Source organism: Nicotiana attenuata, chromosome 7, assembly GCF_001879085.1.
Source record: "Nicotiana attenuata strain UT chromosome 7, NIATTr2, whole genome shotgun sequence".
Lineage (NCBI taxonomy): Eukaryota > Viridiplantae > Streptophyta > Magnoliopsida > Solanales > Solanaceae > Nicotiana > Nicotiana attenuata.
This window is the reverse complement of record NC_031995.1, coordinates 19,493,393-19,505,037: the sequence shown is the minus strand read 5'-3', so window position 1 is coordinate 19,505,037 and position 11,645 is coordinate 19,493,393. Positions and strand designations below refer to the sequence as shown.

At 35.9% G+C, this 11,645-nt stretch overlaps 1 protein-coding gene and 1 pseudogene across 1 annotated transcript; both read right to left on the bottom strand.

Annotated features, from left to right (window-relative positions):
* LOC109228772 lies at nt 2,479–5,305 on the bottom strand (annotated as a pseudogene).
* Nucleotides 8,236–11,066, bottom strand: LOC109228771 (L-type lectin-domain containing receptor kinase IX.1-like). Its single transcript, XM_019393974.1, has one exon. It carries the CDS (start codon nt 10,884–10,886, stop codon nt 8,763–8,765), a length of 2,124 nt encoding a protein of 707 aa, XP_019249519.1. The 5' UTR covers nt 10,887–11,066; the 3' UTR covers nt 8,236–8,762.

The following is an 11,645-nucleotide window of genomic DNA, read 5'->3' as shown; positions in this document are numbered from 1 at the left end:
AGACATAATTTTGACCATTGAACTGTTTGTACCTTCTAGCACTAGACCTTTTCACCCTAAATTGGAACTTGTTCATGATAGAATAGTGCTTCATTGCACTAGCAATTGTTTGCTTGTCTTTGTATACTTGGCCTACTTCAATAATAGTTGGTGTATTTTCTGTTATGATTATACTTTCATATTCCACTATCGCCGGGAGATGTTGGCATATCAATCAACTTCAGTGTTCCAGATGAACCTGCAATCAATTATAGCTAAATACAATTATGATATATATTGTAGATATTTTGTAGTAAAATTGTACAATGAAATTCAAGACTTACATATTCATAACAATTGATATACACATGTTATGTAGTTTTTATTTAGAAATATTGCAAAACAAATGAAATTCAATACTTATTTTGATCTACACATGTTATGTAGTTTTCTTGTAGAAATATTGTAGACAAATTGTAGAACGCATGAGATATAAACAAATTTCACCACTGGTATAACAGATCAAACCTGCAATTGCGTTCGAAATAGAGATACTGCATTCCAAATTGAAGTCCCGCACTGTTATACATAACAGATACATTCCTAATCTTTTGTTTTCCTTTTTCATCTCCATGTATACTCGAACTCCCATATTGTTCCTAATTTTTATTGGCGGACAATGTTCGTTGACAATGTATTTGATTTCGATTATTTTTTCTGATGTATCGATCATTTGATGCTCTGCGATTGTAGAAATCACTTGGCTATAACTTGCATCTTCGCTGACTACAATTCCGTCGATATGAAAATCTATGTATCTCCCAAAGCTATCCCAATTACCATTTAGCTGAAGCATAATAGCTATTTTCGACATTATTGCGCGTGATTCAGTATAATTGTAGATAATTGATTCGATTTTGCTTGTGAAACCAGAATATACAGTGGAAAACAGAGTATTTGGAAAATAGAGTATCGAAATTGTGAGAGAAACGGAATAATTTCAGGCTTAATTAATGGCGACTAATGCGTTGCAAAAAAATTTCGGTAGAATCCTTTACTATCCCAAATTCTCGCTCTTAAAAAAGGAATGTTACAGCAAAAAGGATTTTTTAAATGATTTGTATAGATTTTGTAGGAAAAACGTGTCCAGGACGGGTAATATTGTAAATAAGGATATTTTTGTAATAAAGTTTCATATAGTGTATAGGAATAAAATTTTCCCAAAAATAAATAATTCAGAATTGGGTATTAAAAGGTAAATAATTTGGGCTTAATGGATATAAAATGAGATTTTCCCAATAAAAAGTCCAAAACATAAATGGAGAATGGGTAAAAAAAATTTAAAAGGGGGAAAATCATCATAAATATAAATCGCATATATTTTTGAAAGAATTACAAGAAAATACACACGACTTCACACCATAACAAAAAATGGCCCATATTTTTAAGTTTTACCCAACCTAACCCATATTCTATTTTGAAAACAATAGCTCTTGCAAATTCAAAATCTGTGTTCTTACAACCATTGCTTCTAACAGCTATGGAGTAAAATTTGTATTCTCACAACTATTGCCTTCACTCTCTCTTCTTCTCACATCTTTTACATATGCTTCAAGGAGTCGTCCGCCATTACTGCTTCTCCCCCTATATCACCTTGTTGCAATGTAAAAAAAAAAAAATTAAAGAGTAAAGTCCACCATTGAAGGTCAGTCAAAGCTTTGCTTTCGAAAATAGGACTTTTTGAGTTTGTTAGTTGTTTGGATTGGGTGTTGTTCCAATTGATCGAAAATATCAAAAGGAGTTCAAAATTTAAGTTTAAAGTGATCTGGAGTAGATTTGAGCAAGATTTGAGTTAAATTTCTGAAAAGACGCAAGGAAGAAGACGAAGTCAGTTTTTTGTATAATTATGTATAATTTTGTATTATAGTGTATAAACACATCTTATACACTTTTATACACCTTTATACAAGCTTCTGTAGACGAACTTCTTCCACGATTTTCAATTGCAATTCTTGTTCAAAACTAGTCCAAATCTACATTAAATGACTTCAAATTTTATATACGACCTCCTTATACTATTTCTAACAAGTCTAAATAACACCCACTCCAAATTTCTTACAAAATCAAATTCAAAATTTAAACCCACATATTTAAGCTTGTTAGAAATCTAATTTTCACCACCCAAATGGACTTGGTTTGTTGAACTAATATTTGAGTCACAGTTATTGATTCGAAAATTAACTTAAAAGCTTGAGCAATTTTTTTTAAAAACTAAATAGTAATTTTGAGAACCTATTGGAGTTGGATGTTGAATCATAGCTTATTATTTTTGGGTTAGTTGGTTGTAAATTAAAATATAGGCTATAAAATTAAAAATAGCGAGCCCAATTATTTTTATGCGAAATTTTCCTATATTTTTATATTTTATATGAGATTATATTCGAACTAATATGACTACTAAACTGAAATATTTAAACACTTCAGGGACTAAAATGAATGTCTTCCAGATCTTCATATTGATTTGTTCCTCAGTTATTTCAAGAATCCAGAAATGGCGATCCAAAAATCCCAAAAGAGAAAGCCAAAAGCAAGATCCCCAACACTCATACTCACAGACTGTACATTGGTTCACCATTTTTTCCCCCAAATGGGTTCTCTGTTTCTACTCCAAAAAGCTTAAGGACAACTCAGTTGCCTTTTACGAGACTTGCTCATAACTATCGGTTGGAAGATGTTTTTAGAAAGGCTGCAGATATCAATAAAAAGTTCTTCCCAAATACTGTTACCGCCTGATTCGACATCTTATTATATCCTCTGCTTGTTCAAGTCACTATTTTGAATGTGGAGGTTTGGCTATTGGTATATGTGCTTCTCACAAAGTTGCTGATTGTGCCACATTGTGCAGTCTATGAGGTTAGAAATAATCAAAATCGAATATGATGAACAACGTGTCAATAAAAAGTTTGCCTTCGATGATTTTACTATATATCAATGGAGTACTTGATTTGTCTCACTTGTCTACCGAATCAATTGTGTCTATTTGGTATGCATACATGTTATTCTTTCCTTGCTATCCTATTAATGGGGCAGATTTTCTTCTCTTTGCTTGGTAGCTAATAAAATAAACGGCAGGAACTGAGAGGCCAAGATTACAAGTGTTTGTTTTGGATCCTGACTTACTCCAGACTTGGCCCTTGTTCCTATCCATTCTCAAGACATAGCTGCAAAAGATAGGAAGAGACAGATATATCCATGTTAAGACTTCAGAGTAGATACTCTACAATGTGTACTAGCCAATTGATTAAGCAGGTTTTTATTTGATTGGTCTTCAAATATAGTTAGTTTTTGAGGATTCCACTTTTTGAATATATCCATGTCATCAAATTTCATCTCCTGTCCAGACTGCAATTAAAATACTGATCATGTCTATCAACATTTTTATAAATAACATAATATAATAGTTTAATTAGTACAATATTTTGATAATATAGAAGTTGACAAGGATAGCAATATGTTGGCACAAGCATGTTTGGAGGGAGCACGGGCAATGGAGCTTCAAAATTAAGGACATGAATTGCTTGCCTAATAGAAGGCCTGCAATTGCTTTCCGGATGAGCACACCATAAGCCAACAATTAGCAAGTGCTCCATATCCGGCTCATTGAACTCTGATGAGAGTTTAGGGTCAACTGCTTCATGAAGATTTCCCACCCCATAAAGTCTCCAAACCCAATTAACAATGTTTACTTGATGATCTTCAGCTGTAGGATCAATAGGTTTTCTTCCACTAGCTATTTCTAATGCTACAACACCAAAACTATAGACATCTGTTTCCTTGCTAGCTTTGCTAGTGATGTGACATTCGGGGGCCATGTAACCCATAGTACCAGCCAAAACTGTTGTTTGGAATCCCTTTTCATGGTCAACCAGTCTAGCTAACCCAAAATCCCCAAGTTTGGCATTGAAGTTGGAATCCAACATAACATTACTTGAATTTATGCCCGTATGCAGCACATATTATTCCCATCCTTCGTGTGGATATAGCAATCCAGAGGCCAAGCCTTGAGCAATCTTGTATCTCAGTGGCCATGTGAAATGGCTTTTTCCCTTGAAAAGAAAGGAATCTAAGCTCCCATTAGCCATAAACTCATAGACAAGTAGAAGTTCTCTTTTCTCATGGCACCAGCCAATGAGTTGCACCAGATGTCTATGTCTAAACGGCTGATGATCCTCACTTCTGGTGCATATTCTTTTATTCCTTGCTTTGACTCCCTTGAAACCCTCTTAACAGCAATATAGGAATTCAATTCCCTGAGATGTCCTTTATAAACACCCCCGAATCCACCCTCCCCGAACTTTTTTCCTGCGCAAAGTTATTTGTACATCTAGCCAACTCAATATAACGGAACTCTTTTGGTCCTGTTGTTTTTTTTTTTTTTTTTTTTTTTTTTTTGATAAGTGGTCCTGTGCTTCTTTCAAATTCAACAGTCATTGAACCATTAAAGATATCATTACCTTCACCTTCTATCACCTTTTTCTTTCTCCAAAATGCAAATAACATCAAGATACATACTGCAACTAAAAGACTACCGCCAGAAACTAATCCAACCACAAGTCTTAACTTGTTTTTTCTTTGTGCATGCTTTGGCTTGGGGTTTGGTAGGGCTACCCATGGATCTGCAGCTGTCATTATCTTCTAAAGAAGCAGAAAAAATCCAAGAATAGATGCTTTTTAGTGCAAAGAAGTCTCCTGTTGCACCTGTGAAGCCAAAAATGACCCATTCTGGCAAATATTCTCTCGGATCATGATTGTAAGATAGGCTCTGCATGACAGTGACAGTAGAATTATCTTTGAAACCAGTAAAGACAACAGTAAGATTTTCTGATGTTGAATTATACTTAATCCAGACATCAGTTCTCTTACCAGCTGGAATGCTACTAAACCAGGTTACATTAATAACAGATTGCATAGACTTGATATTAATACCTACGTGATCATCCATCGGGTTGTACTCGACATTCTGAAAGGTGTCAAACTCCACAGCAACAAAATGATTATTCGATGTATTCAGTTGCTGACTTATCGTAGAAAGGCCAAGGTTGTCACCTGCACTGTCATAAAGAATTCTTGAACCTGCAGGTGCAAGGAAGAAGGCAAGACCATCACCATAACTTGTTCTTCCCTGTGAGTTGATGCTAAAGGAGAAGTGAGTAGTGAAATCTGTGACATTTCCAGAGGCCTTGTCCCAAAGATGCAGTGGTTTCGAGTATGTGGCAAGTTGAATTGCACCATTTGCTGGATAAGCATCATATGTAAGAATGTGCCATCATAACTTAAAGATAAGTTCTACGGAGCCGCGGTCAGACAGACTATGTTGTATGTGGCGGAGTATTGGTCAATCAAGAACTCCCATGTCCAAAAGATGAAGGTGGCTGAAATGAGGATGTTGAGATGGATGTGCGGGCATACCAGGTTAGATGAATTAGAAATGAAGTTATTTGGGACAAGGTAGGCATGACCTTGGTGGAGAACGAGATGCGGGAGGTGAGACTTAGATGGTTCGGGCATGTGAAGAAGAGAGGCACATATACACCAATGAGGAAGTATGAGAGGTTGGCCCTAGAGGGCCTAAGGAGAGGTAGAGACAGACCAAAGAAGTATTGGGAGAGGTGATTAGGCAAGATATGGCATTGGTCCAGCTTACTGAGGACATGGACATGGATAGGAGGGTGTGGAGGTTGAAAATAAAGGTGAACGGTTATGATAAGTAGCCGAGCGTTATCCTTGTGTGTAACAGTAGCTTTAGTTACATGATTTAGTGTTATTTGTGTATTTTCGTGTCTCTTGACTTCTGTGATTACTTGTTGTTGCTTTCGTTTCGGCTTTCTGATTGCAGTATCTAGTGTATTTAGTTTTGTATTTTTGCTTTGGTTTTCTAATTGGTGTGCTTGTTGTTTCCCTTCCTTTTACCTTTCCTAAGCCGAGGGTCTTCCAGAAACAGTCTCTCTGCCTTCTTAAAGATAGGAGTAAGGTCTGCGTACACACTACCCTCCCCAGACCCCACGTATAGAATTACACTGGGTTTGTTGTTGTAATATTCTGATCAATATTGGAAGTAAAGTGATCAAAACTGAAGGACAGTGAAGTGGCAAAAGGGATTACCATAAGGGGAAAGACAAGGAATTTGACAGCAAATAGATATGCAAAAGCACCCATAGTTGGACAAAATATTTATTAGTTTTTTAGAAAACTGAAGATAATCATCTATCTATATGCCTATGGTAGATCTTTCTCATTTTCTCATCTTTTCAAGTGCAAAACTAATGATTTCGTCAAGTTTTACATCCATAAATTTATTGAGATGTATTCATTTTCAACAGATCATATCAAAGCTAGTAAATTTTTAAACACAGGGTAGTTGAAAAGGTCCTAAGACTGACTTTCCTTCCCTCTTATAGGAAGCAAGAAACATTATTTATTTTTTTCACAGGTGAATTATAATTGACTTACCCCACCACCCCCACACCTTTCCTAATTTACTCAAAAGGAAATGAGAAATTTTGAACTTCAATGGGAGGAATATAGTAAGATTACATGTTGTTTTAGCAGAACCTACATTTAGTGATAATTGTTAGTACAGTTTGTATGTTGGACTTATACTGTTGTGGAAGTCGGAATCTCACATTCCATTCCCTTTTATTTGAGAAGGTTCTGTTCTGTTCCCTTTTAAGAAGCGTATAAAGATTAAAAAAAAAAAAAAGACATTCTCTCCAATCTAATTCCACTCTGAATTATGCAATGCAGCAATCACATGTTGTCTCTGTCTTAAAAATACAACAAGAAAATGGAAGCTAAACAAAATCGTTAAGGTGGAGAATACCAACACTCTTGAAATGCTAGAAATGTTCAGAATTTTTGCAGTTCTTAAATTTTGTTTCGGTACAACAAAATTAATGTAAATTTAAAGTACTACTATTCACTGTCCTGAAAAGAAAAAAAAACTAGCAAAGACCAGGTTAAAAAATATGTAGACCTAAGAAATGTTTAGCCTATTCTAGTCTTTAGATAGAAGAGATGGAAATTGCTCACTTGACTTGTTTCAGTCCCGACGACAGTCAAAAAGCAAAAGTAGTTGACCATTGACATATTAAAGACTTCTATTTTGTATGCTTTTTACATTGTTCTAACTCATGGCCAGCTAAATGATAAGACCATTAATTAAAGCATTTGGTTTAGACTAAAAAAGTACTGCTTGCTGCTATTGCTTCTTTCTCATATTCTATTGTGCCGATTGTCTATCGGAAATAACCTATCTACCTTCACAAAGATAGGAGTAAGGTCTGCGTACATCTTATCCTTCCCAGACCTAACTTGTGGGAGTCATTACGTTTGTTGTTGTTGTTGGTTTAGACTAAAAATGCTATAGGTCCCAAAACTTAAAGTTTTTATATTTGTATTAATAAAATGTTCAAGTTTCAAGTGCATGGATAAAGAAAGACAAGTTCTACTTCATCTGAAAGACATACTTGTAGACGATTATGGTAGACTCTCTTCGTCACGTCAAGTTAAAAGTATCTTAATCTTTCTTATGCTAATTTCTCTGGTCTGATTACTCATCAGATTCGGCACCTTTCACAGTTGCAATTTCTCTAGCTTGATTGGATCTTAAATCTTCCTTCATTGAGATGCTTTGACCTGACTTATAATGTTGATCTCAAAAAAAGCAGCCAATTAATTTGTTCTCTTGCTTCTCCATTTTCCTTAGCCGATGCATCCCTTTTCTAGCCTTGATATGTCCTTCATTATCTGTCTCCTTCTTCAGTATATACTTGGGTTTTTAAATTCAGTAGCAGACTTACTCATGTAGAGCTTCGGCATAATTACAATCTGCAAAGTGACATACCCGATGCTTTTGGAGACATGACATCATTTTGGTGTATCTTGTTTTAGGTTGGAAATAAGATAAGTGGTCTGTTTCCTGATATTTCATGATTTTCAACTCCTACTGAATAGATACTGAAAGTAATTAACTGAGTGGCTTCAGTGTAGAATGTTGCAGCCAGCATTCTAGCCCCGTTTATTTAGACCTTTCAATGAACCAGATTTCTGGGCCATGTATTCCCTGATTTTGCAAATTTTCCACATCTGAGAGATATATCTCGTTCGAAATCAGTTCAATTGCCTGAGAGCATTAGGAGTCTTTCCCAGCTAGAGATTTTGTCTCTTCATTCAAGTCATCTTTCCAATTTTTCTGAATTTTTTCACTGTGTCTTTCATTTCTCTCCTGGTGTTAAAGGATTCCACTTTTTGCATATACTTAGTGTTATTACTCATTAATTCTATTCTATTTGCGAGCGAGGAAATAAATGATAGAGGACACGAGCAGACAAATCAAATATCTTGTCCTGTCCAGACTGCAATTAAGCTACAGTCCATGTCTATCAATATTTTGGTGAAGAATATACTTAGCACAAGCTCAGTTCAAAAATTCTTCTAAAATGGATCAGTTTAAAATGAAGGAAAAATTAATGAAACATTCTTTCTTCCCTCCAATTCAACTTCTAATCAAAGTTAGAATACATCCATTGATCGCAAGTGAGACATGTCTTTAAGAACATAGTATTTTCACTATTTAATGGAAACTTTGAACTAGAATTGTTGATTCATTCAATCTTATATTCATAAAAAGAGAAACAATAAAGTTTAAGAAGAGCAAAAGTTGGAGCCAGCTAGTGAAAGATTGAATGCAAGGATTTATAGACAAATTTCCTTATAAGACAATATCAACGCGAGTATAGAAGTGATGCTGAAGGTGAAGATGCTGCGGAAGCTGCTGTGTTATTTGAAGAATCAGTGTAGTCTTTGTTCACTGAATACTGTATTTCAGTAATCCGAGATGCGTTGGTGTCATATGGTGATGAAAATGAAGCACTTGATAAATGCTGTGATGGACTGCAATATGTTGGAACAGGCATGTTTGGAGGGAGGGTGGGCAATGGAGCTTCAAAATTAAGGACATGAATTGCTTGCCTAATAGAAGGCCTACAATTGCTATCTGGATGAGCACACCATAAACCAACAATTAACAAGTGCTTCATCTCCATTTCATTGAACTCTAATGAGAGTTTAGGATCAGCTGATTCGTTAATATTTCCCATCCCATAAAGGCTCCAAACCCACTCAACAATATTTACTTGACGATCTGATTCAGCCTTACGGTCAATAGGTCTTCTTCCACAAGCTATTTCTAAGGCGACGATACCAAAGCTATAGACATCTGTTTCCTTGCTAGCTTTCCCAGTGGTGGCACATTCGGGGGCCATGTAGCCCATTGTACCTGCCAAAACTGTTGTTTGGGATCCCTTTTCATGGTCAACTAGTCTAGCTAAACCAAAATCCCCAAGTTTGGCATTGAAATTGGAATCCAACATAATATTGCTTGACTTTATGTCCCTATGCACCACACATTGCTCCCATTCTTCGTGTAGATATAGCAAGGCCGAGGCCAAGCCTTGAGCAATCTTGTATCTTATTGGCCATGTCAAATGGCTTTTTCCCTTGAAAAGATGGAAATCAAGGCTTCCATTAGGCATAAACTCATAAACAAGTAGAAGTTCTCTTTTCTCATGGCACCAGCCAATGAGTTGCACCAAATGTCTATGTCTTAACCGGCTAATGATCCTCACTTCTGATGCGAACTCTTTTATTCCTTGCCTTGACCCCCTTGAAACCCTTTTAACAGCAACATAGGAATTGGATTCCCTGAGATGTCCTTTATAAACACCCCCGAATCCACCCTCCCCAAGCTTCTCTTCCTGCGCAAAGTTATTTGTACATCTAGCCAACTCACTGTAGAGGAACTTCTTTGGTCCTGTACTTCTTTCAAATTCATCAGCCATGGAACCATCAAAGCTATCATCATCATCTTCATCTTCTCTCAACTTCCTCTTTCTCCAAAATACAAACAATACCAAAACAGATACTGCAACCAAAACACAACCACCAGAAACCAATCCAATCACAAGTCGTAACTTACTTTTGCTTGGAGTCTCCTCTGGCTTTGGGATTGGTAAGGCTACCCCTGGATCTGTTATGTTGTCATTAATTTCTAAAGAAGAAGTAAAATTCCAAGAGGAGATGCTTTGTAATGCAAAGAGGTCTCCTGTTGCACCTGTGAAGCCAAAAGTGACCCATTCTGGTAAATATTCCCTCAAATCTAGATTGTGAGATAGGCTTTGCTGGACAGTGACAGTGGAATTAGCTCTGAAACCAGTGAAGACAACAGTAAGATTTTTCGAGGTTGAGTTATAGCTAATCCAGGCATCAGTTCTATTACCATTTGGAATGCTACTAAACCAGGTCAAATTAACAACAGATTGCATAGAGTTGATATCGATACCTACATGATCACCCTGTGGATCATACCAGTTGTTAAAGGTGTCAAACTCCACAGCAACAAAATGATTATTCGATGTATTAAGTTGCTGAGTATCAATTGTAAGGCCAAGGCTGCCACCTATGGTTGTGTTCTCAGGAATTCTTGAACCTGCAGGCGCGAGGAAGAAGGCAAGACCATCACCATAAGCTGTTCTGCCCTGTGAATTGATGCTAAAGGAGAAATGAGTAGTGAAATCTGTGAGATTTCCAGAAGCCTTGTCCCAAAGATGCAGGGTCTTGAAATATGTGGCTCGACCTATGCTGACGCCTGAACCACGATCAAGCTGGTTTTTGGTGAGTTGAATTACTCCATTTGCTGAAAAAGCATCTTCCTCATATGTTACATTCTGATCATTTGGATTAAAACTATCAAAATTGAAGGATAGTGAAGTAACAAGCGGGATTATGATTATGATAAGAAGAAAAACAAGGTAGTATTTGAGAGCAGATAAAGAGGCAAAAACAACCATAGTTGGATCATATGTTTATCAGATCAATGTTAGACAACTGAAAATATAATCATATCTATATGCCTTTTGCAAATTGCTGACATTTTCTCATCTTTTCAAGGGCAGAGAAATTACTTGGTCAAGTTTTACGTACATGTAATAATTATTGAAGTGTTTTCATGCCCAACAGCTCATAAATAAAAATATAAGGACATTTTCAACAGCTCATAATTATTTAAATTTTATTTATACACGGGATGGTTGAAAATGTCCTTATATTTGACTCCACGTGCTTCTTAATTAGAGAAAGTTCTTAAATTTAATATACTACCATTCAACATCTTGAAAAGAAAACTAAGACAAGGTTGAAAAATACTGTAGAACTAAAGAAATGTTTGTAAACTAATCTAGACAAAAGAGATAGAAATTGTCCGTCCTGAAGACACAGTCAAAAGTGTCATTAGTTGACCGTTGACATTAAAACTTCCATTTTGTAGAATTTTTACATTGTTTCTAACTGCTTATTCCAAAAATAAGAATATTTTTTTACATCGTTCATGATTTCTTGAAAGCTCACATTGTAAAGGAGGAATACCCTCATTTAATTTTGTTATTAGATTTAGTTTAGTCTATTTCTGGATAGTTGTCAGTATAGGATCTTGTAATGATCAAACTCTTCAATTGTAAAGGGGTGAAGCTGTTCACCCCTTATCGAAGCTTTATTTACGGAATCGTTTCGTTATCAGGGTGTGATAGACAATGATATATGGGATTAGTTGT